Here is a 25,507-nt window from a genome sequence, read left to right as displayed (position 1 = left end):
TTCAAATATCATTCCTGAATGCAGAGTGCACAACTTCTTGACTGCCAACCCTAACACAAATCCTTCTGAGTCTGTACCCACTAATCATGTTTCTACTTTCAAGGAATTTCTGAATGTCTCCCCTATCCCCCAACCACCACTACCACTCACTAGAAAATCCTTCCTCATTATACTGACTGATTGCTTCAATTAGTGAGCAACTCAGTCACTTACATTATGTTCTATGTTTCAATTCCAGGAAAGTAAACCTTCACTGATATACTTCAGGTTTACTTAATTAGAAGGAAAATCAGCTTAAATGCTCTACAGACATGGTGCTGGGTTAGACTGCCTGAATAATGCTGATAAACTGTTTGCCAAGACTTTTCTTGATCAGAGATTGCTTTCTCTGGTTGACAAGAAGCTCAACGTGACCCAGACGTGCACTTGCAGCCCAGAAAGGCAAGCACACCCTGGGCTGCATCAGAAGCACTGGGACCACCAAGCTGAGGGAGGGGATTGTGCCCCTCTGCTCTGCTATGGTGACACCCCACCTAGAATGCTGCATCCAGCTCTGGGATCCCAAAAAAAGGACATGGATCTGTTGGAGCAAGTACAATGGAGATCACAAGGCTGCTCAGTGGGCTGGAGCACCTTTCCTATGGAGACAGGCTGAGAGAGTTAGGGTTGGTCAGTCTGGAGAAGAGGAGGCTCTGAGGAGACCGTAGAGCAGCCTTCCAGTACCTGAAGGGGACCTTCAAGAAAGCTGGAGAAGGACTTTTTACAAGGGCATGTAGTGACAGGACAAGGTGGAATGGCTTCAAATTCAAAAAGGGCAGGTTTAGATTAGATGTTAGGAAGGAATTCTTCACTCTAAGGGTGGTGAGACACTTAATTTCCACAGAAAAGCTGTGGACACCCCATCCCTGGAATGTCAGGCTGGATGGAGCTTTGACAATCCTGGTCTAGGGGAAGGTGTCCCTGTCCATGGCAGGTGGGCTGGATCTAGATGATATTTAAGGTCCCTCAGGATTTCTATTTACATGGTTGAGAAATTAAGGATTCTCTTTATATATACTCACTTTTCATAAAATATCCTGCCTTGTGATATCACAAGAGAGATTCACTCCTTACGCATTTGGCAATTTAAATTGTTCTCAAAAGTTTCTCAATAGTGCTTGAAACAAAGAAGCAGGGATCTTTACAAAAAGGCTACAAGAGAAAACAGAGATTTTTATTTTTTTTTTGCAAGATAAGAAATCCATAAAATTCAAATTTGAATAAAACAATGAACAAGTGTAAAATGTCTTCTGGTTCAGCAATAGTTTCAACAACCAGGTATTTGGTTTAAAGTTTTTTAACAGTAGCACCTCTTAATAGAAGAAAAAAAATGAGACAAAGATCATGTTTTCTGTGGGACTCTGACTTTATTATTTCCCAAGACAACTCTAAGACTCAGGTTACTATTAGTAGAATATCAGTAATTATAAGGTGTCATCCATCATACTCTATAAACTGTTAATGGCCTTTCTTATTCTTTCTCCAAGTAAATGAACTCAAGTTCAATTTCCAGGTAAATTACAAGTTAAGAGTAGCAGTTAAACTCTGTGTTGAGCTGACAATGATTATCCACTGTTTTGTTAAAAACAGCCCCTTCACCTTACCCATTCTGCCCTATTTGGAAATACAATGTGAAGCCTTATTTCTGAGCTTTCAGATAAACCTGAGCTTTGAAAGACTTACAGAAGTATCTGAGTACCTAAAGAGGTGGGGAATCTAGAAGAAATAAACCCATCCTGTAACAAAAGAATGTGCACATTAAAGCAGAGGAAGAAGTCACAGGGAATATAATGGAATGGTCACTGGAATACTGACCATTTTAGAAAAGGAAGGAAATGGATTCTGCTGGCTCACTACAGTACATGGACATGGAAAGGAGATGAGAAGGCTTCTACTTATCTCAAAATTATTAAATATTTAATTGTTTTGCAAGTAAAAACTAGGATTTTCATTTTGAACAGTTTTAAAGTAAGGCACAATACAAAATTCTAATAATGTAAAGATAAATAGCAAGGCCTAATAAAGAAGATTGCATAAATTAGGTTGGACAGATTATTTCTAGAAAAGTGTATTGTCACAAACGTGGCCTACCAATATATCAAAGAAGTGCTGAAGCTTTGTCTAAGCAAAAGCAGTTTGGACCAGGTGTCCCTCATTATGGGTTTCTAGCTTAGCTGAGGGTTAGACCTCAAGTCTCCGCTGACAGATGTTTGAGTAATACTTTATTTGGTAGCTTTGCAAGAAAGGACTTAAATGATTGCCTTTGCTGACAGGAATCTTAACATTAACTAGAATTTGCAATGGTACCTGTTTCTCACAGGTCATCTGATGCAATTTTAGCTATGTAAGGAGCTTTGAATCTTCCTCAATTTCATCAAACCTTTCTGTGTGGCCCTAAGGTCTCAGGCAGAAAAGTTGTTAAAGCTTAGTACCAGAAAGAGCTCCAGAAACCCAAAGAAAGAGGAAAACAATTCATGAAGTCTTTCATACTAAACAGACACTGTGGTTAAGGGAGCTGAGTGGTCAGTTTAAGGTGTTTATCTTTTTAATGGAAGTCTAAATGTAACATCATTACCTCCAAGTTAAAGTTGTCATTAAGTACCAAGTAATAAGTTATGTTACACTACTGACAGTATGAAATTCAATTCCCTTTGAAGGATGCTGCACTCAGTTTAAAGTTGTGCTGCAATTATGTGATAGCTATGCTCATTCCCTAGAGTCCATCCATTTTTTCTGTGACAAATGTGTTATTTTCTTCAAGTCATATAAACGTTAGGTATACAATACTTAATTGTCCTTAAAGGACTCAAAAGGAGAAGCAGAACTCTTCTTCAGTATCTTCCTTTGAATGGGATTTTTAGGTGAGAACTTCCTTTTAACATTATTTTTTCAATATTCTCCATTACAGATCACATTCCAAAAAAGAACCCAAAATTTGACCTAAGGAAGGTAAAAAAAGAAAGGAAAAAGATAAAACTGGTTTGCTTGTATAAATCAGGAGGAACAAGTAAAGAAAGAGAAATACATGGATATAGAAGTCTGTAACTTCAAAGAGGTTCTGATGATCATAGACATTCCTGAATTTGGGGAATTTTCATTCAGACAGTTCTCTGAAAATGCTAGAATGACATTTTGTTAAGGGTCAGAGAACAAAAAGCGGAAGAAAACTTATAAGAGGCTGTTAGGACAAAGATTTAATGTGTACTGCTCCTACTGTTATAAAGTAGAAATAGCAAATCTAAATCTACTCACAAATGTTCTGGAAAGGTTGGTTATCTTGTGATACGTGTTTTGGCTAACATTCAGGCTGTTAAGATCAGAAATACTAAAAAAATATTTACTGAAAATACTGAGTGAAAAAAGTAATTTGCTGAAATAGTTCCATGCTGACAAACATTAAACATTAAAGATATATGACAAACCTAACTTTGCAAGGAGTTCTAAGTTGATTCTCCCTATGCAAAAGTGAGATACTGGATGCACAGTATCCCACTGCACAGAGGCAAAATAGCCCCCTTGGAAAATATCAGAGACATTATATTTTGCTTTGAAGAATCTAAGTTTCAAACAGGAAACAGGAATCAAGAATGTATTTGTATGATTTATACAGAATCTCAAGCTAACGTCTACCTATCCAAATAACACTGGAAATACTCAGGTTCTTTTCCTATTGACCTGTTTCTGTTCTGCAAACATTGTTCTCACACTTGAAGTTTACTGTTTATGTATTTTGTCTCTACCGTTTCCCTCCAATCATGCAAATTACACAAATGTAGTCACAATGTTACTACTCTGATTATCTACAGCTTCCATGGAATATTTCCCAGATTTACCTTTTCTAGACCATGACTTCTCTCATGGTTCACATTCTGCAAGAGCCTGCACAATGTCCCCTGCAGTCATTTTTGAAAAATTATCCTAATTGATACAGAATCTCTACCAATAGAGTAGAATGAGGTAACAAGAACAAAACTTTTGTCATGGTACCTGACTGAACCTGTTAATTCATTCCCTCCCTTTTTCCTAGATTCACTGGAACACAAAACCCACCACAACAATAGCTGTGTCTTTCTGAAATTCAAGGCATAAAAGAAAGTATCAGCAAGTAAAATAGTCACAGATTGACCTGACACAGTAATAAACACCAATAACAATTTCTTCTTTACTGAAGGAGAGAAAATTTGCTCAAGGGCAGTGCTGTTCAAACAAAGATAATGCAAGGACTTGGAGTAACAGGTATGTTAAAAGCCATATTACAATAATACAGCCAAAAAGGTATTTCTGACATTTCTAAAAGCTCCTGCTTTGGGATTTTTTATTTTTTTTTATTTTACATAATCACAAAATGATTTATTTTTATACTAGCGTATGGGCAGTGTTGATCTTTTTCTTTTTCAACAAAAAACAAACATTTGAAGATAAAACCAGAAAGGAGAATCATCTTTAGAGCTGTTAGCAGAAGCAGTGAGCTTGCTCTTCTCTCTTTCCTAGGTATGTAATCCAGACATTAAATTGAAGAAGGTTCTGAAACAGAAAAGCATAGCTTCAGTTTGTAAAGAAGGAAAAGATTAGCAGGCCAGATAAAAGGAAGGGAAATGAAAAGGGAGTAAAACTCCCTTTCAGCTACAAAACCAGTTCTAAATGAACATACAATAAAGACGAAATTACATACATGCTAATAATAGCAAGAGAGCTGGAATCATGTACAATCATGCATTCCTCACTGACAAAAAGAAAATCTTGCCTAGCAAGAGAGTAGATATACATTCAGAGATGCAATAAATGTAACCCAGAAATTTCTGTGGAGATTTTAAGACCATATTCTTAGATATCTTTTCTTAGACATTGTAAAATATTAAATTTGAGGGATTATATCTGAAATATAGAATCAATGTTACAAATAAGGGCCCACATGAACAATAAAAATTATTGTTCATGAATATTAAATTGAATTTCTCCTATAAAAAACACGTAATTTTGAAACATTCTTTCTATTGCAGGCAGCTTTATAATTTTAAAGATTAAAATCTTCATATTTTTATATAAATCTTTATAATTTAACATCTTAAGTTCATATTTCTAAGTGATTGAAAAATTTTACGTGGGAGAAAAAGTCTGATGGTCAGCTTATTGGGAAGTTTAGTGTTTAATCTTTTCTCAAACACAAGGACCTTGTTGCACCATTGCTCCATTATTCAAAGTTGTTCTTATCTTCTCCATGACTTACAGAACTGCAGCTAATCTGTTTCCTGATAAGACAACATTGGCTACTGTTATCTGGAAAAAGCAGCAAATGTCAATCTTCTATGAAAAAAATGTAGCTTAAAGACTAAATTGTTTATATTATAGTAGACAAGTCTGTCTATATTTTCCAGTAAAATACACCAAAATAGAAAATATGTATTCTACTTTATATGCTTTATTTAGGGTCTCTTTGGTAAGAGTCAACTTTTAATTTTGTGCAATGACTAGCACTGTAGCAACAAAAAATAATGACCCTTTACCAAATCGTCTGACTTAATGTTCAGATTTAAAAACATTTGACTCTTGGGAATGGTCCTTTGAAGGGCCAGGATGAGAATATTTGTGGGTCCCTTCCAACCCCGTATATTCTGTGATTATTTTTGCCTGAATTACAAGCTTACTTTACATGAAAAGAGGATATTATTTCATAAATCACTCCAAATACTACTTCAATTTTTACCAGGAAAGCATTGAGCCCATTTAAAAATCTTCAGTTCAGGTTACCCTTACTTGATTTTCCTATTTCTGTTAAAAACTAGTATTAATTATGTTTTGAATATTTTATTGATATTTATAAACATATTAATCCCTTCAGCTCCCATAGCTAGACACAAAAGCATGCATACAACAGTCACGGTGGGATGCATGAGATAATTAATGAATTATATCTGCTCAACATAAACACCATTAAACTTCAGGTCCCACATTCAGCTAATGATGTATGTGCTGCTGTCCAAGATGTAAAGCCTGCAGTCACCAGACTAGCCCGGTTATCAGTAAGAGCGCAGTTACCGCAACAGAGATTGGCGTGTTCTGACTCACAAACTTCCTGGGTCCTGCAGCCTCTGCTGACCTCAACATCAGCCCCAGCAACAAGTCAGGACCTGAGCTCCTCAAGTTACTGATAACTTAGGAATGCTCGCACTGGATACAGTTAACAATTTTATTTACATGGACTTGGAGTGATTACCTGAGCTACCTTGTGCTTCTGAGTACAGCTGGGGTTTAAGCGCTCTCATTAAACCTCACTCAGGTAGACAGAAAAAAAACCCACCAATCATTCTCTGTTCCCCTTCCCCCAAACATTAAATACATAAGCATAATGAAATAAATATTGTTAGCATGCCTGATGAGACTCAAACGGTGACAAAAATGCAAGACACACTGTAAATGAGGAGCTAAATGAGTAATCAAGACAGCTTAATTTAAGCAGACATTTTAAAGTTAGCTACCCGCTAAAGTGTACTGCTGTCAACACAGGTCTGAAGGTCCATTACTTAAAGCTCAAAAACCCTCTCTGACACCTGTGCAGTTTTAGATAATCTGCCAAATTAAGTTTTCACCTCTTATTTACAGGTCTTTGATTTGTACAAAATTCAAGATACCACCACATTCCATCTCCTTTTATTGATAAAAAGTTTATGAAACCATTTGCTGAAGCAATATTGTTGTCTATCCTGGTTCCAGCCAGGACAGGGTTAATCTTTTTGCAGTAGCATGGAGAGGGTGGGACATGGGGCTATTCTATATCACCTCACCTCCTTGCTGAGGGCAGGGGAAAGGGACAGTCTCCTAGGGTTCCTCCTGGGCTCAGTGAGAATTTTGCATGGAATCACTCTCTCTTTTGAACACTTTAGTTATTAATCCTGTTGCTATTACTGTTTTTCTTATCTCGTTGTTTCTTGTAAATTGTTCTTGTCTCAGTCCATGATCTTTGCCTTTTTCACCTCCAATTCTCAATTCCACCCCACGCAGCAGGAAAGGGGAGAGCAAAAAGGAGAGAGCAAGCAGCAGTGTAGTTTTGGAGAGTCTCAGTGTAGGGACTGAATTGGTGAATACTATTCCTAAACCAGGACAACCTTAATTGGCGCCCAAGGTAGGGCATGAAGAGTTGAGATAAAAGCAGATCTACCCAGGGGAGGTTGGAAACAATTTTGCTCTAAGCATTTGTGTATTAGGTATGGAGGCACTGGTCACGAGGTTGTTTGGTTTGTTCATATGGATATGGTGCCTAACCCCGTCTTATGCATATGACCACAGCGTATTTTTCCTACTCACTTGAGTTGTTCTAATTTCAAATGGTTCTCAACATGAGTATATTCTTAATTAAATGCCTTGGTACTTTGTGCTGCCTGATTGTCAGACACGCTACATTCTGGAAGTTACTTTTAAAGTGTTACTTAAATAAAATATGGCCTGCTGGTACCCACATTTGGATCACCCAGAGGTTTTTTCCTATTTCATTTGTAGTTCCTCTTTTACCTCCTCCAGACAGTGTTCCTGTGGACTTTACTTCAATAACCAGGAAAGTCCTCAATATTCTGGCGTTTTATATCTCAAGGCCTCACTTCTATGAGGACTTAAGTTTGCTCTTTACTCAACAGCTTCTCTCCTTAAGCAAGAAGGGGTTCACAGATAACTTATTTTCATTGCTAAGGTGAAACTATACCTGTACAGCAAAGCTCACAAACCTTACCGGAACACCTACAGATCATTGCTGCTCATGTACTACTAGATCACTATTAGCACATATTTATGTCAATCTTTAATATGAGGGCAAAACCAACAGACAACTCACTTAAAATCCAAACACTTATCAAAGACATTCCTGTCACAAAAATACTTTCACTCAAGGCTGATGCCTTTAAAACAACAATGAAATAACAATTTCAGTGCCTTCTCAGTCACTAGAATAATTGCCTTCTGTTCTTTCCAAGCTACAGTAACACAACCATTGTATCCCTTTCCCGCTGTATATTTTCTATTCAAGATAATTTATGATCAGTACATCAACACAGTATTATGCAAGTCCAAGTCAGTTTCAAACAAAAAGATTTATGTTTTGAGTATGACATTCAACCACAAAATATTTAGAGCAATATATTGTTTGCTGGTATATCATCATGAAAAGACTATATATAAATATAGGCAAAACAGAAGTGTTCCAACAGTGATACAAGAAAAAAGCTACAGAAAATTTGAGTCACTGCTCATGTCTCAGCTTAAAATGGAGCTTGTTAAAGTATTCAGGTTAGTAATCTTACACCATATCAGCACCTATTTTTCTGTAGTTTACACAAAAGCACAACTATTTTAACTGAAGTTATCACAGCTGTCAACCACTTTTATAACTACAATAAGCTGGACCCTGTTACCATGAATACATAAGCTCAAGTAAGTTCATGAACTTATCCTTAGTTTCTTCAAGAGGTTCCAATGGGATGTTTTCAATTACAAGAAAAAAACAGACTACATTTTTTTGCATTAGTTTTTTTCCTGAGTAGTTCTTAAAGCTGGCATAAACAATGAACCAAACCACATCATATTCAAGAGAAAAACAAGGGGAATCTCTTAATTTTGCAGTTGGAGCAATAAATTACTATCAGTGTTGTATGCAACAATACAGGGACAAAGACTTTGCAATGCCAGACCATCAGTCAGTATCACAGGAAAGGCATTGTGCCTTCTGCTTGATCACCTATGGAGCAAATGAACACACATTGCTAAAAATAACTGAAGTCTTCCTGCATATTGAAACTTACTTATATTGACAGAAATGAAATAATTCAAAGTCCATGAACTATATTACCTAGTTTTCCACTACAGTTAAACTAAGGTTGTAAGGAGAATACGTTTCCAATTTTTATAATACAGTGATTATCTATGTAAAATATTTTAAATGTGTTACACATTCATACATATTTATTCCGTAAAACAAAAGATTACAAAGAATATTCCCCAAGGATTGAGTTTGCATTTGCCTGTACATTTTATGGTCATTTTACACAGCAAAAAAATGGTTGAGATTTTAGGTATTTTTGAACATATGAAATATATGACTAAATAAAAAAAAAAAAAAAGGCCAAGAAAAAAAAATTAAACAAAAGCACATGTAATAAACAGCTATTTCAGCTCCTGAAAAGTGACCCAATTCCAAAGTGTAGATTTAGATTTCCTTTAATCCTATTTTCCATGTTTTTCTCAGACACGTTTGCCCTTTCATTCAATCAATTAAGATAAATTAAACAAGTTTTCATGAATATGAACATTGGGATTTTGTACAGGAACTTCTTCACTTCTAGTTCTCTGTAGACTCAGAGAAAGAGATCTTTCAGCAGTAAAACACAACTTGACCCATTCCCTCTCATGTTGCACAGTTATTTGTTGACAGCATAGCAGGCTGCTCCAACTGAAAGTTCAGTCACAAACATTTGTGTGCAATGTCATAAGTTGATCACAGAGCTGATGTGAATGAAAAAAAATATAAAAAAACAAGACCACCCAAAAAATACAATCAATACCCCTCTCTCTTTATTTTCAGAAGAGTATATTTAAGTCACATCAGTTACGAAACACAGTTGATAACATAGACAGATGGGAATGATCAGTGCTGGGAGGAAATCCCTTAAGCTGCCAAAAACTTCAGCTTTCTGAAACTATTCTCAGCATTCATGGAAAGTATTCAAGGCTCTCCAACTCTTAATCCCAGTTCATATTTCACCATACACTCAATGCAGTGCAGAAACACCAGGTAAGAGAACAGACCCACAAGTGTGAAAGTTTATGTAGACCTTGCAGTATGTTTTAGAAATAGAATTGCACCTTTGATAAAAATACCCTGAGGCATAATACTATTATTATATTATATATATTATATTATTACATTGACATTGCTCATGCTAAAAAATTATCATTATAAACCTAACATTGGCAAAATTATTCTTCTGTTGATTTTGAATCTATCATCAAGTGATTTTGCTTTACAACATAAATTTTCTTTACAATAACTGCAAAGGGAAAGGGGAGAGGAAAACCAACACACAATGGTGTATTAGAACATCAGTGCTCCACACTACTGCTGTGACTGTAACTACTGCTAATTGTGAACCTGTAACTAGAGCAGTTTGCTCCTAGAGAGCAAAATGCCTCACCACCTCCAAATAAAGCATCTGCTCTGCATTATCCAAAGAGAACGATTTTTGCAATGACTGGTAGTACATTTTTCTCTCAGATAAGGTCACATTACCTAAACAGAGATACTACCTTTATATTAAAATATTAATATAGATACTAACTAACTCCTCATTAAATAGGTCATAGGATGTTCAGGGGAAGGAATATCATTGTTTTGGTAACAACTTCTTTTCCCCATTTGGGACACTCAAAAGTGCTTTAATCACTATCCTTGTATTGACTGCTCATCTGGCATAGGTGACAGGGTGCACTGTCCCCAGTATCCTACAAAGACCACAACACACATCTCTATCACACAGAAATCTGCCTACAGACCACAAAAGCAAAATACTATCATGAAACCATTTTTGCAGTTATAATACTTTTCCTGAAGAAGCACAATTTGCTGTCTGAGGATTATAAGTGAATTAAGGTATTTTCACTACAAAGAGTTAAAAAAACCCCTAAAAAATAAAAATCCTGAACAAACTATATGCGGCATAGTGGTTGAAAATATAACTGTAAATAATTAGTAAATAAATTATTTTAAGATAGAATATATTACAATTGCAACTGTTTGAAAGGATGACATGTCAGAACAAGTAGCTGATAGAAAAATGCTGCTTTCAAGCCCTGTTCACTAGTGATTAGTAAAGAATTTTAAGCATCTGTAATACAACGTAACTAAGTAAATTCCACAATTAGTAGCTTTTAATATATTTTGATCATCTTACTTTCCTGTTTCTCCAGAAAAATTAACCTTTACAAGACAATAATGCACTTCTCAAACCTTACTTTGTCCATATCCCTATTTTAGCTTTTCATTACTATATAAGCTGCTGGAAGAAGGAAATAGTTAAACAACTTGGGATTTTCACTATATATAGCATTAAATAGCATTAGAGATGATACTGAATTGCACACACAGAGAAAGAGCTTTTTCTAACACTCACTGCATTCGATGATAAGTCGTCTCTGTAACTTGAATAAAGTATACTAACACTGCTCATTTTTGCCATGACATCAACAAACAACAATCATTCCTTTCATTCTGCCACAAGCATTTTCAAATATCACAGAGAATAAATATCTTACTGAGCATAAAATCTTCTTGGACTCCAAGTCGAAGAGGAAAATATTTTACCAAAATATTTTACCATAGCGACTTAAAGCAGACAGAAATAATTTTTACTTCTTGGATGACTTTATAAAGATTTCCACAAGATGGTGCTGTAGTCCTATTTTAAGACATGACTTGCTCTAACATTTAGAAGAAAATCTCATTTCATTTCACTGTTAGAATAATGAACAGTAATTTGCAAGGCCTATTTTCAATTAAGGGGCATAACACATGCCTACTATGTAATTTTCCAATCTTTTTGGGTTCTTTTATTTTTGAACAACTGAAAAATTAAGTCAAATCACAGAAGTCAAAAAAACCCAGAACTAGTTTATATAAAATAACAGATAGCCATAAGATCTTCTGTTTCTGTGTAAAATAAAATCGATTTATATTCCATATGGTTATAGAAAAAAATCATAATTACTTTTAAAATGGAAATCACTTTTTACAGCATGTCAAACAGCTGCTTTTGCCTTCATCTGAAAACTCTGCCTCCAAAAAAATTCCAACTTGTTTGTAATACTAAACTCCAAATATTTTTTAAAGTGAAGTATTAAAACACAAAGGAACCTTGATATGATAGGCTACCAGTTTACAAAGAGTAACAAACAAATCTAATCAAGCCTCACACATCTTTGGTTTGATCATGTTTATGGAAGTCTTACATCTACTTATGTCTCTCAACAGAAATCTTAATATGGCTTCGAGTAATGAAAATGTTGTTTCTTTGTATACTGACTGGTCTCCATCTGTGCTGCTGGTCTTAAAATGTGTTGGGTAAGAGCACTAAAACACTCAACACATCTCTTGCAGTCAAAGTCTGTGGACTTACTTGCACATTTTAATGCTTAGGATCAAACTGAACCTCACTTTGTCAGTGTTAATGGAAGCCATAAAGTGTTGGTACTCTCCAGCTCAGCGAGAAAACTTATATTTCAAAATAAAACAACAGCAAAAAAGGTACGTATTTGAAACTGTGTATGTAAGTTTTTTATTAAGACTTATTCAACAGTACAGATGGTAAGATGGTATGTAAGAATGCCTCTTGGGTGTAATACTCAAGTTCCAGCTGGAATGTTTCCAACAGGATGTAAACCACGGTCCTCAAGCCCACACTTTAAAAAACATATTACTTAGCACACTGCTAACAAATGTCAACACAAGAATACACTGCTGTAATGGCTTCAATTTACAAAAGTGCAACAAGGGGGGAAGAAGCTATTTGAACAGTCTTTAAAACCAAAAATTGTGGTCGTGAGGAGGGAAATCAATACACAGATATATGAGTAAAGTATTTATTCAAAGCAATAAAAGCACTGGTGATCACTACAAATTTGATATATTAAAAATTTAATGCTGTACAAACATACATATTATTTCTGATATCCATAAGTCTGCAGAGACCAGGTCTGAAGACTTTTGCTTTCAGGTACTCCCAGAGGTGGGCTTGGTGTTTTGAACAAGTTGAAGGTTTCTTCAATTCTGAAAATAAATTTTGTTTACATACACTTAATAAAATAAGGTACAAAATAACTGACTGACTTGCTTTTAATGTCCTAATTATCCAAAATGCTAACAAGCAGCATGACCCCATTAAGTTTTCTCTCATCCTGTCCTTTTCCTCTGCAATTGGTTTCTATTTTAAATGCCTACCATATATCAATAAACCTTAAGTACACAAAAAAAGAAGTTACCCAAACAATAAAATTAAAATCACAGAAAAGGCTAGAGCTTTTTATAGGTCAAGCACTTAGAGAATAAAAATCTCTTGCTAGAGAAACATTGTAGAACAGCACATTTCTCTTCAAGTATAATAAAAATATAACAAAAAAATTTATTATAGATCACAGAATTAATATCAAATACATCTCAATACAGCCGTTATAATGCTAAGGCTGAAATTGGTTTTACTTTTCCTTAAATAATAAAACACAGTTAAAATAACAGGTATTTTTCAGGAAGAAAACTTACAAGTACCAGGGAATTTCAACCAGGAAACAAATAATATTCGTATTTCTTATCAACCAAATTCTAAACACTCTTTAATCTTTAGTTAACACTATTAAGAGTGCTTTCTATTGCTTTTTAGAAATCAAAAGAGTGACATATCCCACAAATACAAAACTGTAAGTAGATTTACTATCCAGTAGAGCCATAAGGAAATGCCACACCTGATGTAGAGACCTTTGAGGTTTGGAACACATATGTACATGTACATTCTCTGTGTGCCTTAGTCAGTACAACTCCCCCCTGGGAAATAAATTCCTGCTGCCCTTTCCTATTACTTACATTTTACTTATCTTTTCCATTCTTTGTCTTATTGTCTCCTACAATTTAAAAACAACAAAGTTAGTGAACTCTTCAAAGCTGACATTCTTCAGATGGACTTTCAACTTAAATTCAGAGAAAATGTGACTTTAAGCACTGTTTACATATGAAAAGTATTTTTAAGAGACAGACCAAGATGTAGTTTAGCATAGTTTCCTTGTTTTTCTATCAGTATATACAACTGAAACCAATGCTTACTTGTTCTCTTGACCTCAAAGGAAATCAACTGAGCATTCACCAGTTTTACTTACCTTTGAAATGTCTGTCAGATCATGAGAATTAATGGTCATGTCTTTGGGAGATTGGTCTGTGGATAACAGAGAACTGCATCCAGACGACTGAAGATGACTCTCTGGCATCTCTTCATTCCTCTCTGTATCTATAGAGAAATGCTCAGTTTTATGTCACCTTTGCCTTTTTGCTCTCTTTTGCAAGGTCAGCTATCAAATAAGTTGATTTACAGTAGGTAATAACAGAAGACAATGCATTGTTTAGAGAGGGAAAAGAAAAAGCTACTATGAGAGTCCAAAACAGGTTTCTCATTTTTTTAAAAACAAGTGCAATATTATACTATGTATAATATATAATATAAAAAAAGCAAATTCCAAAGATTACTAAGAAGATTATTTTCTCCTGATTAGAGTAAAATCAAAGCTTATGAACATCTGAATACAGTGCCAAATATTTAATAGTAATTTCATATAGTTTATATTATTTTTATTGTAAACTGCATGTTCAAACATGTCTTTAATTTGTGCTAAGTAACCTGCCTTATAAGTAGCAGAATTGTTTTCTTTATTGTTTCAGTTTAGAAGGCTGTGATATTCTTTGCAATTTTAGATTATTATTGTCAGGGAAAAGAACTTAGTATCTTGAAAAAGACATGTTCCCATACCCATTTCTTAGTAATGTCACCATCTATACATCATACCTTTAGAACATACTTACCTACACTATTTTGTATCTAAATTTCATATTAAACTGCTTTTAAATACCTAAAATTAAAAATTGTTTATTTGGTAGAGCTGTACTTGCTGAAGAGTGCTACAACCAAAAAGAGCCTGAAAGTATTCAAAGTATTAAACTCCCAGATAAAATAATTAATCCTGTCCCCGTTACTTTTACACCTAAAATTTCCTGAATTTTAGAAAAGTAGGAATAACACATTCAAAAGAATCTGGGGAGTGTGAAAATATAAAAATTCTCTTTCAAAAACCATCTGCCTGTTTACTTACTACAAAGTCCTCAAGTGTCAGTAACATACCACTAAACTTATCAAAGGAACTGAACATATTACAAGCTTTCTATGTCCTATAAAATGGAGGACCCATTTCTGAGACTCCAAGATAAAAACAAGCTTTGACATAATCAAAAACTGCCTCCCTAATTTGCATGGAAACTGGATCACTGAGACTCCCTTTTAATTACAATTCAAGAGCCCAACACTGGACAAAAAAGCCTAATATGTGAGAACGGAAAACAGAATATCCTCCTTACCACTGGTGGTAGGAATAACAGCTGCCACAAGGGAAACAGGCCAAATCAAGTAAGGGAACAGAGGGAGCTAAGGGCTAGAGAGCTGCCATTGAGGAAAACAGGAGAATTACTCATGGCCTGGGCACTGCTTTTAACTTCTTTCCCACTCAAGTCTGCTTCGTTTACTTCTTGTATGTTATCAAAATTAAACGAAGTTGGAAATGGAAGAAAAAGATTTTGTCTTTCTCTTCAAAACAAGAAAGTTTATCAAAAATGCCAGCTGGAGAGCTGCTAACCGCTTCAGAGATGAAATATAGAAAACATTCAGTAGTGAGTTGAAAACCAACAAAGATTATGAATCATGATTTGTCTGAGCCCCATTAAAAAGAAGTAAACAGCAACCTAAAAGATATTAGTGGCAGCAAAAATGACTCCATTTGTGCTTAAGAACAGTGCACTTTTAAAACATGATGATAACTGCTTAAAGTCCAGATGACAGTATTATTTTTCAAAGCTTTAGCAACAGAAAGTTGATTAAATTTCCATCTTTGATGTTTTTAGTAGCTATTTGAAACTAGTATTACTATGTTATAGCAACTAAATCATCTAAAGAATAAGTTAGAAACATGAAATTATGAAGTTAACTTCTAACCTGCAGTATGGTTTTAAATTCAGAAATCACTAAATTTCAGTTACCTACTTAAACTATTATTAGTCAAGGTCAGCAAGAAGTATTTAGCATATTTATGTTAATTAAGAGGAAAATTATTAATACTCACCAAGAGAAACTGGAATGCTACTAGAAGCACTTTCTTGATTTATACTGCTGAACTCTTTAGATAAGTCTCTCTGAAATACAAGTTTACTACATTTTAGCCATATACCCTGTTTAAATCATCTTCTGAGGGAACAAAAGTTTATTTGAGTACTAGGTATGTATGTATTCGCTTGCTACACCAGGCAGATATGTTGGCACTGCACAAATATCTTCACAGGACTAAAAAAATTCAACATTTCCATAAATGCACTTTATTAAAAAACTAGTCTATTTAATAGGTCTTTTTTTTCATATCGATATTGCTGTTCATAAAGAGGTCAAAACCAGACCAAAATACAGTGCATATAACTTAGTTATATATAACTTAGTGATGAGTAGAATGGACAAGCAGAATGGTCTTAGCCTGTACTAATCATTTCATCTCAACATTGGTTTCCATTAGCTTAAAGTAAGTGTGCCTTCTCCTACCACTGGTTGATATTCAAAAATACAGTCCTTAGTTCTAAAAAAATAACCTAGAGACTAATTTAAATTCATTCCACCTAAATGCTTAGAACTCAGAAGTCTATTTTAAGCTGGTTTTCCAGGCTACTAAATGAGAGAGGGCTCTCTTAAGAAGCATTGTCAGTTTAGCTTAATCTAACTTGAAAACGGTTGTTCATAAGCAAGCAAACAATAACTTTTTTTAATACAGTTTCCTAATTTCAAAACAAAAAAATGCAACACTCAAATATTTAAACTTTTTTTACATAATGAGTTGTTATGATTTGACATCTCAGCCTTTAAAATGTCACTTTATATACTGGAGTAACTAACTACATCAGCTAACAGGGGAATACTGCACCCAAATAAACAAATGAAGGAGAAATAGTATGCATTGTATGGAAAAGAACTGGAAAAAAACATAATAATGACTATCTCTTAAAAAAAATACAAAAATCAAATTTGCACAGACTATGTCTGGTCAATTCCTTTCATTGAAATGGATTTGGAAGCTTTCAGACTTTCCCAGAGTTAACTGCACAGCTGCTGCTACTTTGGCAACAGCAGAAGACAGATCTTAGAGTGTTCCTGCTATGTTGGCTAGATGCCAAAAAGTCCCTGAAAAGTGCAAGAATAAGGAAGGAGTAATTCTGAATTGTTTCTGTACGTGTGAAGCACGAATTGAATGCGATTTCATTAAACAAAAAAAGCAGCAATTCTGTGTCCCAAAGGATTTTTTCTTAGCAGTTTTCAAATGTCAGTTGCAAAACAGTTAGTTTTGAAGACTATGTATACATATACAGATATAGCCTTATATATTTGTATATACAATGCCACACAAACTATAGCTGAACTTGTTTCTGTAGGTGCATTCTTTCAGTAACATGCAGTACAGAAATATAATTAGCTCACTGGAAATTTCTGAGTGATATTTTTCAGAGTATTTTCCAAACACTATTCCAACCATATGAACAACTGCAATAAACACGTTACTGAAGCAGTAATAAAATAAATTTACATAAACCAAAGAACAAGTCTAGTCTGAAACAGGAGCATTCCCATGTGCTACAGTAATTTCTTGAAAAGAATATATTTGAAACAAGAGAAAAAGCTGTCTATGACTGTTCACCTGAAGGCCTCTTGAGACTGCTGCCAAAAAAAAAATAATTGGTGATATTATTTGGACATATGTCAACTGAACCATAAGAATCTGATTTCAGATGGTAAATCACTTGAATTTTTTTTTAAGTAATTGAGAATATCCATCCTTACTTATTGAGCTACAGCCATTAGAAATAACCTGGTGATCAGTCTGAACACCTGTCCATTTCAAGACTTTGCATAACCACCACATTTCCAAGGCACACAGTAAATCATGTCTTGTAAACAAGTATTAGCAACATTTTCAAATTTGTGGGGTCAGCAACAGGCACAGAGCTACTGGTTATGAATAAATTCAATAGTTTTACAACTGCAAAGTAAAATGCAACAGAGATCAACTCTCTTCCAGAAAGCATCTGACAGTATCTGAAGGATACATGTAATTCATGAGAGAATTAAGTTTTTGGATTACATGATTAATTTCAAAGTGATGCTATGGTTCACTGCAAAATATTTACATGTGTACATATATCAAATTACATAATGTGCACACAAGGACCTTTCACCACAAAAAATAACCCGGAGTCTTAATGCAACAAGAGGCTTTATTTGCTATGCCAAATGTAGCTTCATCACAACTGTAGTGCTTTTACACATCCTAAAATGCAATGAACATCACTGACAAGAAATAGGAAGTGAAGGAAGGGAGTGGGAATAGGAGAAAAACCCCATTGATTAGGCTAGAAATTTCAAGCAAGCATAAATTAAACATAGGACTAAAATAAGAAAACTTTTTTATTAACCCTGTACATTCCACTGTGCATTTTTGTCACTATCAGTTGTAGAGAATGTAAACTCCATGTTCAAAAATTTCCTTCTATAACTTCAATAGTAAATAAAATTACACTGAATCATTATTAATGAGAACAGATGGAGAGCTTTGGTTCAGAGTATGAGAGAATAGAATTTAACAGTTAAGAAAAAAAATACCATCAACTTCATAAACAGCACTTGCATTCAGATCATGACTTTAAAGCCAGTGAAAAAAAAACATCAGGAGGCAAGAAGCACATAAACAGACCAATAAGATTGTGTTTGAGCAATTTTTGTCATAGAATTAAAAGAGAAGTTAACACACCTTTTTGGATTGTAACAACAGTCCTGTTTCAAGAAGCAAAACTCGATTCAGTAAGTTATTCCAGTCCTTCTCATCTATGATCACCTTTCCTTGCAGTTTCTCTTCTAAAACTTGTAGCTTATCTTCCATCCAATCTAGCTTATGAAGCTTTTCCTGGAAATCTGCAAGCTGATTCTTTAAAAATTCAATTTGTGAATTTTCTTCTATGACCTGAAAATATTGATAAGAACATGTCCTCTGACTTCAAAACAGAAACAATTCATCATTTGATCAAACAAATTAAGTGCAATCTTCAAGTTCAGTAACCACATCCTGCTCTATTAGAAAATTATTTTTCACTCAGACTTACCAAAATATGCCTACTCAGGGAACTCAGCTTTTAAAAGAAGCTGCTTATAGAACTGTGTGTTGAAAGAGATAGTACAATTTAACTGACTTTTCCTTTTTCAAATTTTTTAATACATTTATTAAATAACAGCTGCATGCTCCTGAGGTATAACTATAATGTAAAAATTTTTATCCCCTTAGAAAAATCCTGTAAAAAAAAAAAGACAACATCTTAAAATAGAAGTTCTTACTTGTTCACATTTAACTTCCACAATATCATTATCTAGGCACAATTCTTCCTCATTCCCTCCCTGTGCTGGAAGGGGTAGTGGACGAAGGTCACCACTAACTTCATTTCCTGAGTGCCGTTCAACCAGAGGCTTCTTTTGAGGCTTCTTTTTTGTTAAAAAACAAACAAACAAACAAACAAACTGGTGTTATTTGTTACAAAAATATTTCAATTCATTAGCCAAGTAATAACATGTAAGACCTATTATTTCAATATTTATTTAAATCTAACTGTCTTACATAATTTACAGAAAGCAATAGCAGGCAGCTTAAATTTTAGAAAATCATACAGTCTTGAAGGAACTGTAAAACAAATATGCCCACACTTTACCATATATACTGTGGTACCTTGTTTCCTTTCCACAAACAGTAAGGAAGACTTGAATGTCTTCCCTTAATGTAAAGGTTGTTAGATTTCTAAGTGTGGACTGGAAAATACGTTATTACGTACAGTGAAATTCCTGTGTATAGACAGTTCCAACATCAAAACCATGACTAAAACATTAAGAACAAAAAAGGTTTAACTAGGAAGATTAGAATTCTTCCTTTTTCTTGACAACTGTCAGCAAAATAGCCTCAGGAGCTACATATCAATTTCTTTTAAAGACTCTTTTAGAGAAAACAGAGAAATTTTTCAATTCTTTCTAGGTGAATTGAATCTATGACACTAGCACAAAACAAAATAAAATACTTCATAATTAACAATGCACAATTACTAGTTCTGTACAGCATCTTTACACGTACAGATTCCTCAATGTTTTAGTTAAGCTGAAACTCTCCTTTGCTAGGGAATTCTTAAAACACATGTATCTATCCCCATCCAGTGATACTATCAACAACTAGAAGAGACAGAGAAACCATTCCAAATACTTTCTTTGGGAAGCTTGCCTTGATAAAAGCAATATTTTTTTTATAAGTAGAAATCACCAACTATTTACAAGCAGTCATAGTCCTAAAAGTTTTCTACAATTTTTTTTTGCACCCTTTTGGCAGAAAATATTAGGAAAGCTGCCTCCTTCACATGTCAAGAGTGGCAAAGTGTATAATCATTTTTACTCAACGCATAATCATTTTACTTTTGTAAAACCAAAGCCCAGAGGAATGCTCCAATACGGAAATTTGCTGAACAGACTCAGACAGAAGACCAAACAGTGTTTTGAGCGCTGAGCTGAAAACATGTGTTGGGCTAAGCACACTTCACTCTTCAAGCATGATACAGCTACCTTGTCCCATTCTATCTTTTTCCATTGGTCTCCCTAACACTCTATATAATTCAAATATAGCACAAATAACAGCACTAGGTCATTACCACCCAGGCTTTGAGATCTAAAAAAGTACTCAGTAAACAGAGAGGCAACATCCACCGTATTTCAGCTATTAATTCAAACAACCACACTTTGGGGAAAAACAAACAAACAAACACCAGCCCACCTCAAAACTGATTTGATTAAGTATTAAAATCTAAATGAAAGCAAAAATTTCAGCAAGAGCCTGACTTGCTACAAATGAGATTAACCTTTAGATATAAAACATAAAAATTACTTTCATACCTGTTTGGAATTCAGAGCACTGCCACTAGGATCAGCAAGACCTTTATCACAATTTGACCATACTTCAAATTTAAAAGGTCTGATTTTTTTCCTCGTTTGGGATTTAACCTCCAAAGTGAACAGAAGAAAATAACACAGGCAAATTTTTAGGATTCCACACCCCACTTTCTAACACCCTCACTGACAGTCAGGAATATTTCACGGTGCACACAAACACGAACACATTTAAACCTCTGTAGTACAATAGTGTCTAAAAAAAATTAAATATGACCAGAATTTATAGATAACACAGATCCAGAAGTGAATGCCATACTTTTACACTCATTAATGCCTATGCTAGGCTGCATCAAAACTGTTTATAAATAGAAAATACAACTTGCACCAGAGTTGAAATTAAAATAAGTACAAAAAATACAGTCATGTCTTCAAAACCAACAAATTAAATATACAGAAGTCCTGAAGACTTGCTAAAAACTCAAAGGAAACAAAATCCTATAAAATATAAAGACTGGAAATTCCTTTCATTAACGCAGATTGATACACAACACACACTGAAAAAATAAGAAATGCCATTACAAATATTGTTACTGAAAACAATCAGATTTTTGAAGCAATACAAGTGTCATGTTTAAATTGTTACAGAAATTCAACATATGAGATGATTTTGCTTTGCCTTTAAAGTTATCTGAAATGTTTATTGATTCACATGTTCACTGTATCAAGAACTGTAAAAGAAAATACATCACTAACTGTAAAGACATCAATTAGATTTATCTTCATTCTAATTTTTTTATGCTACAAAATATTGGCAGCTTCATGTCTTGAATGAAAGCAGTCAAGCATCTTACAATGGAACTTCATACTAACTTTCCATTATTTGGTCCATTAGCAGTGCTGCATCTTCAAATAGAAGCTGAAGACCAGCTTATCTGCAGCATCAAACATGTCAAAAGAAACTTAAAATAAAGGTAACCATTTGATCAGTACCTTACTAGAGTTACTCAACTCCTTATGTTTCTTCACCACACAATTGATAATGTCACAAACGATTTGCATTTTTCTTTCCGCAAAGCCAAACTGAAGAAACTGCTCTTTTGTTAAAATTGGTTTATACTGAAACTGATCACGAAGGAACTGCAACAAAACAAGAGTTTACTTCACTTTCAAAATCATCTCACAATTTGCTGTAGAAATAGCATGCCCATATACTTATTTTACTACAAACTTTTCTTTCATTCTGTACTTCAGCAAGCCTTTTCTCATTTGATTATTTTTTATATATAAAAATATATATACAACTATTTCTTTTAACTAAATTTTAAACATACCTCCTCCTTCATTCACATCACTCTTGTAAACTTCAACTCAGTCTTAAGATTCAAGAAATAAACTACTATAGAAATTAATACTAAAAAACTTAAACTAAGAGTTTTTAAAGTGAATGTACAATAAAAAGTTCTATTAATCTCACCAAATAGATCAGAGGGCTACATAAGACTCCCACAGAACCCTATAAAGCAGTCTCTCAGATGGAAAACTAGTCTGAATAAGCCACTGTTTCTTAATTCATCAATCCACCTCTCATAAAAACGTGCTTTTGTATATTTTAAGGATAGTTCAGAGTTATTTTCAATCAGTTAAGAATTTGACTCTGATTTATAAAAGGTTAAGTATTCGACTTTATGTACTAAAAATGGCACAGTGTTTCAAAATAGCTGTATTTATTAACTGTGCTTACATGCTAATTTTTTGAGTTTCTTGTGATTTTTTTGGTGCTTAAGATTTTTTTTGCCAAGGTCACTTCTATAAATCTTATTGCCCAATAGACATTTCTGTGTTCTTCAAAATTAACATCTAACAATATTACTGCTCCTGCAAATGTCTCAAAATTGAGATTTGGCTACCACCACCCACCCTTATTTTCATTAAAATCTAAAAACTTTCACACAGTGACTTACTACTCATCTTAAATCCTAAAATTCATGTTCATTGCCAAAACTGTTCACTTTCTAGTAAAGCTCATAGTAAATGTTTAATTTTTATGAAATTGTACTCAAACCCGTGTGTCTTTTGCAAAGAACAAGAGATACCTTATAAACGGCTTCAATAAAACGCAAGTCACTCTTGGCTGTCAGTTCCACATCACACTTTACCAAAAGCTCTGCTATGCAAGTTGAAAAAGATGTAAAACAATAGCTGATGATAGGTAAAAATGCAGCTGGATCACCCTTTATTAACCTATTAAGAAACAGAAGTATTTTATACAGCAGAAGGCAACAAAAGCCTTTCATTACACGAATGCAAACATTTAACTTGAAAGGAATAAATACAGCCTGTATGTTATATTCAAATATATTTAATTTTGAGGCTTTTTTGTCCAGCCTTCTCTCATTCAGCCATCTTTGCTGCTATCTGTAAAATGCTCAAAAAAATGTTTTTGTGATCTTCACATAATCTAAATATTGTCAAGTCTAAAGCCCACCAGCATTTCCAGCTCAACATTCAGACTTTTTTTTTTGTTTCTAATCTTTACAGGATTAAGTTTCCTGAAGGAAGTTTTGCAAGCACTTCCGAAGAAATCAGAAAGGTGAGACTAACCAAAACAAAGAAAAGAACAGCAAAAGATGAGCAAGACAGTAATACAGCTCAGGATTGCTCAGAAGAACAAAACTTCATACTTTAATATTCCAGTTCACATAGACCACACCCCAACTTCCCATAGCTATGTTCTGCTCACTTCTCACTGGGTGCAATGCTACTTATACATATCTTGTTTACACATCATGCTGTCATCATGCATCAGCATAAGTTTGCACGCTGCCACTTACACTGTATAATCCACATCCCTTGGATAATTTAACAAGCGAAGTCCTTGTTCTATTTTTCTTAAACTTCCATTTAGGTCTCCTGTTGCCATTATTCCAAATGTTATTCTTCTTTCAGATTGTGAAATAAAAGTTAAAAAGTACGTCTGTTAAAAAAATTATGTACACAAAAATTACAAAATGCAATAATCACTTAAATTCAATTTTCTGCTAGAAGCTGGGAGATAATTACCTGCCACTATCTTTACTAAATTTCTTTTCTTGCTATGAAACAAGTATTTTGAAGCCTACCAATCCAAGCAGTGAAGAAGCATGGTCACACAGCCTATAAATGAAGCAATGATCTCAAGAGACAGTCAAAGCTTGCATTTGCAGTGGGCTGGATTTGCTGTGGGTGTTTTTCTTCTTGTGCTTCTATGGTGTTTAATCAGCACTCCTCAAGGTTAAGCTCTTCCCATGTGTTCTGCCCTTGTTAAGAGAATTTTCTTCCTACTTAATCATCAGGTTCCTTTAATTTAATCATTAGATTCTGTGTTATTAGTTGCACTAAACAGAAGTACAAAATACTTACTGCTAAAAGCTTGGAAGAATTTAATCAGTTATTTGGAAATTGAGGCAGCTATTCTTCCTGCATTATGCTACAATGTGATCCATTCTATGGTTTTGTAAATTTAACTAGCTATTAAGACAATTCTCAAAGAATCTGACATAAAACCGAAGCTCTAATCTGCAATGCAAATACTCACAGAAGGCACTCTCACAGGATTTTGTCTAAACATATAGGCTCTTTCCCAAAAGTATCAACAATCTTTTCTTTTTACACCAGAGCTCTGGATGGAAAAACTGGTAACGACTGTCACTACAAAATAGCTTAAGAAATCATAAAAGCAACAGTCAAGTTGGAAGCAAATCTTGGGAAGGCTAACCCAGTAAAACAGGTTTTGTCTCTAGAAATTCATAACAGAAGTTATGGAGCGTTGGCTATCAAGAATAAAATCGAGTATGACAAAGTTTCAAGATACAATAATATAGAAATTTGAGCAAGTGGCTCAAAGAACAGCTCTCAAAACTGCGTATGACAGTCAAAGGACCAGCGTTAAAGACTAAACAAAAATACCAAAACAAACTAAAGAAACTATCCCATGCAAGTTACCAAGTATGCTCACACTGTAAACACTGTCTTTGAAATGCCCAACAACTAGATTTTCTATTTCTTCTTACTGGATCTACAGTCTCCTGTTGCACAGGGCGGGGAGCCGGGGGAAATCGCACGTCACCAACAAAGTAAGACCTCGCCGTCCTGCCAGCTGCGACTCCCTTGCCGCAGAGGCCACTCGCACACCAGCGAGCGGCACAAGGGACTGCGCGTCCTAGGCTGGTTGCCCTGGGCACCAGCGGGAAAAAAGCGTGTCCCAACCAGGAGAAGCAAGGCGGGCTGCGGGCCCGGAACCAGAGCCCTGCGGCAAACTCACAAGGGTGGGGCCCGGCTCCCCACTCGCCTTTCCTCGCCCCTACAACAGCCGGAGACCGGGCCCTCCCCAGGGCTCGCCGTCTCCAGGAGAGGGAGAGCCCCGGGCCGGGAGCCGGCCCGCACGGCGGGGACAGACCCCCGCCCCGAGAGCGATGCTGGCGCTCACCCGCGCGGCGGGACCGCCGCCGTTCCCTCGGGAGCGCGGCGGGCTCAGACCGAATCTGCCGCCGCCGAGCCCGGCGGGCACTTCCGCTTCCAGCGCGCCCCGCCCCGCTGACGTCACTTCCAGCAACAACAGCAGACGTCAGAGCTGCCCTGGCAGGAGTCGGGGCGGCGGCGGCGGGCTCGGCCTCCCTGCCGAGGCTCCTTCCCTGGGCCTGTCC

General features: G+C 35.2%; 1 protein-coding gene across 7 annotated transcripts; it reads right to left on the bottom strand.

Moving 5' to 3' along the window:
- Positions 1-12,324: 12,324 nt before the first annotated feature.
- On the bottom strand, positions 12,325-25,396 carry CEP44 (centrosomal protein 44). 7 transcript variants are annotated; one of them, XM_015625713.2, is made up of 11 exons: positions 25,291-25,396; positions 23,657-23,799; positions 22,919-23,066; positions 21,816-21,962; positions 20,829-20,936; positions 19,242-19,385; positions 18,664-18,873; positions 15,943-16,012; positions 13,939-14,066; positions 13,649-13,686; positions 12,325-12,841 (listed from the first exon to the last, which is right to left on the bottom strand). In XM_015625713.2, the coding sequence occupies exons 2-11, from the start codon at positions 23,743-23,745 to the stop codon at positions 12,733-12,735; spliced, it is 1,191 nt and encodes a 396-aa protein (XP_015481199.1). In that variant the 5' UTR covers positions 23,746-23,799; positions 25,291-25,396; the 3' UTR covers positions 12,325-12,732. The 7 variants fall into 7 exon arrangements, with proteins under 7 accessions (XP_015481199.1, XP_015481202.1, XP_015481201.1 ...); XM_015625716.3 differs by having other exon boundaries at positions 23,657-23,764; positions 25,291-25,380; XM_015625715.2 differs by lacking the exon at positions 25,291-25,396 and adding an exon at positions 23,886-25,237 and having other exon boundaries at positions 23,657-23,764.
- Between the last annotated feature and the right edge of the window lie 111 nt (positions 25,397-25,507).

This window comes from Parus major, chromosome 4 (assembly GCF_001522545.3).
Source record: "Parus major isolate Abel chromosome 4, Parus_major1.1, whole genome shotgun sequence".
Lineage (NCBI taxonomy): Eukaryota > Metazoa > Chordata > Aves > Passeriformes > Paridae > Parus > Parus major.
This window is presented reverse-complemented; position numbering and strand designations above follow the sequence as displayed.

Excerpts from the sequence above, each read along its gene's own strand:
- CEP44 (XM_015625713.2), bottom strand. The coding sequence starts at position 23,745 with ATGGCAACAGGAGACCTAAATGGAAGTTTAAGAAAAATAGAACAAGGA. Across the intron at positions 20,937-21,815 it reads AGTTGAGTAACTCTAGTAAG|GTTAAATCCCAAACGAGGAA; the intron begins GTACTGATCAAA and ends TTCACTTTGGAG. Across the intron at positions 19,386-20,828 it reads GTGCTCTGAATTCCAAACAG|AAGCCTCAAAAGAAGCCTCT; the intron begins GTATGAAAGTAA and ends TTAACAAAAAAG.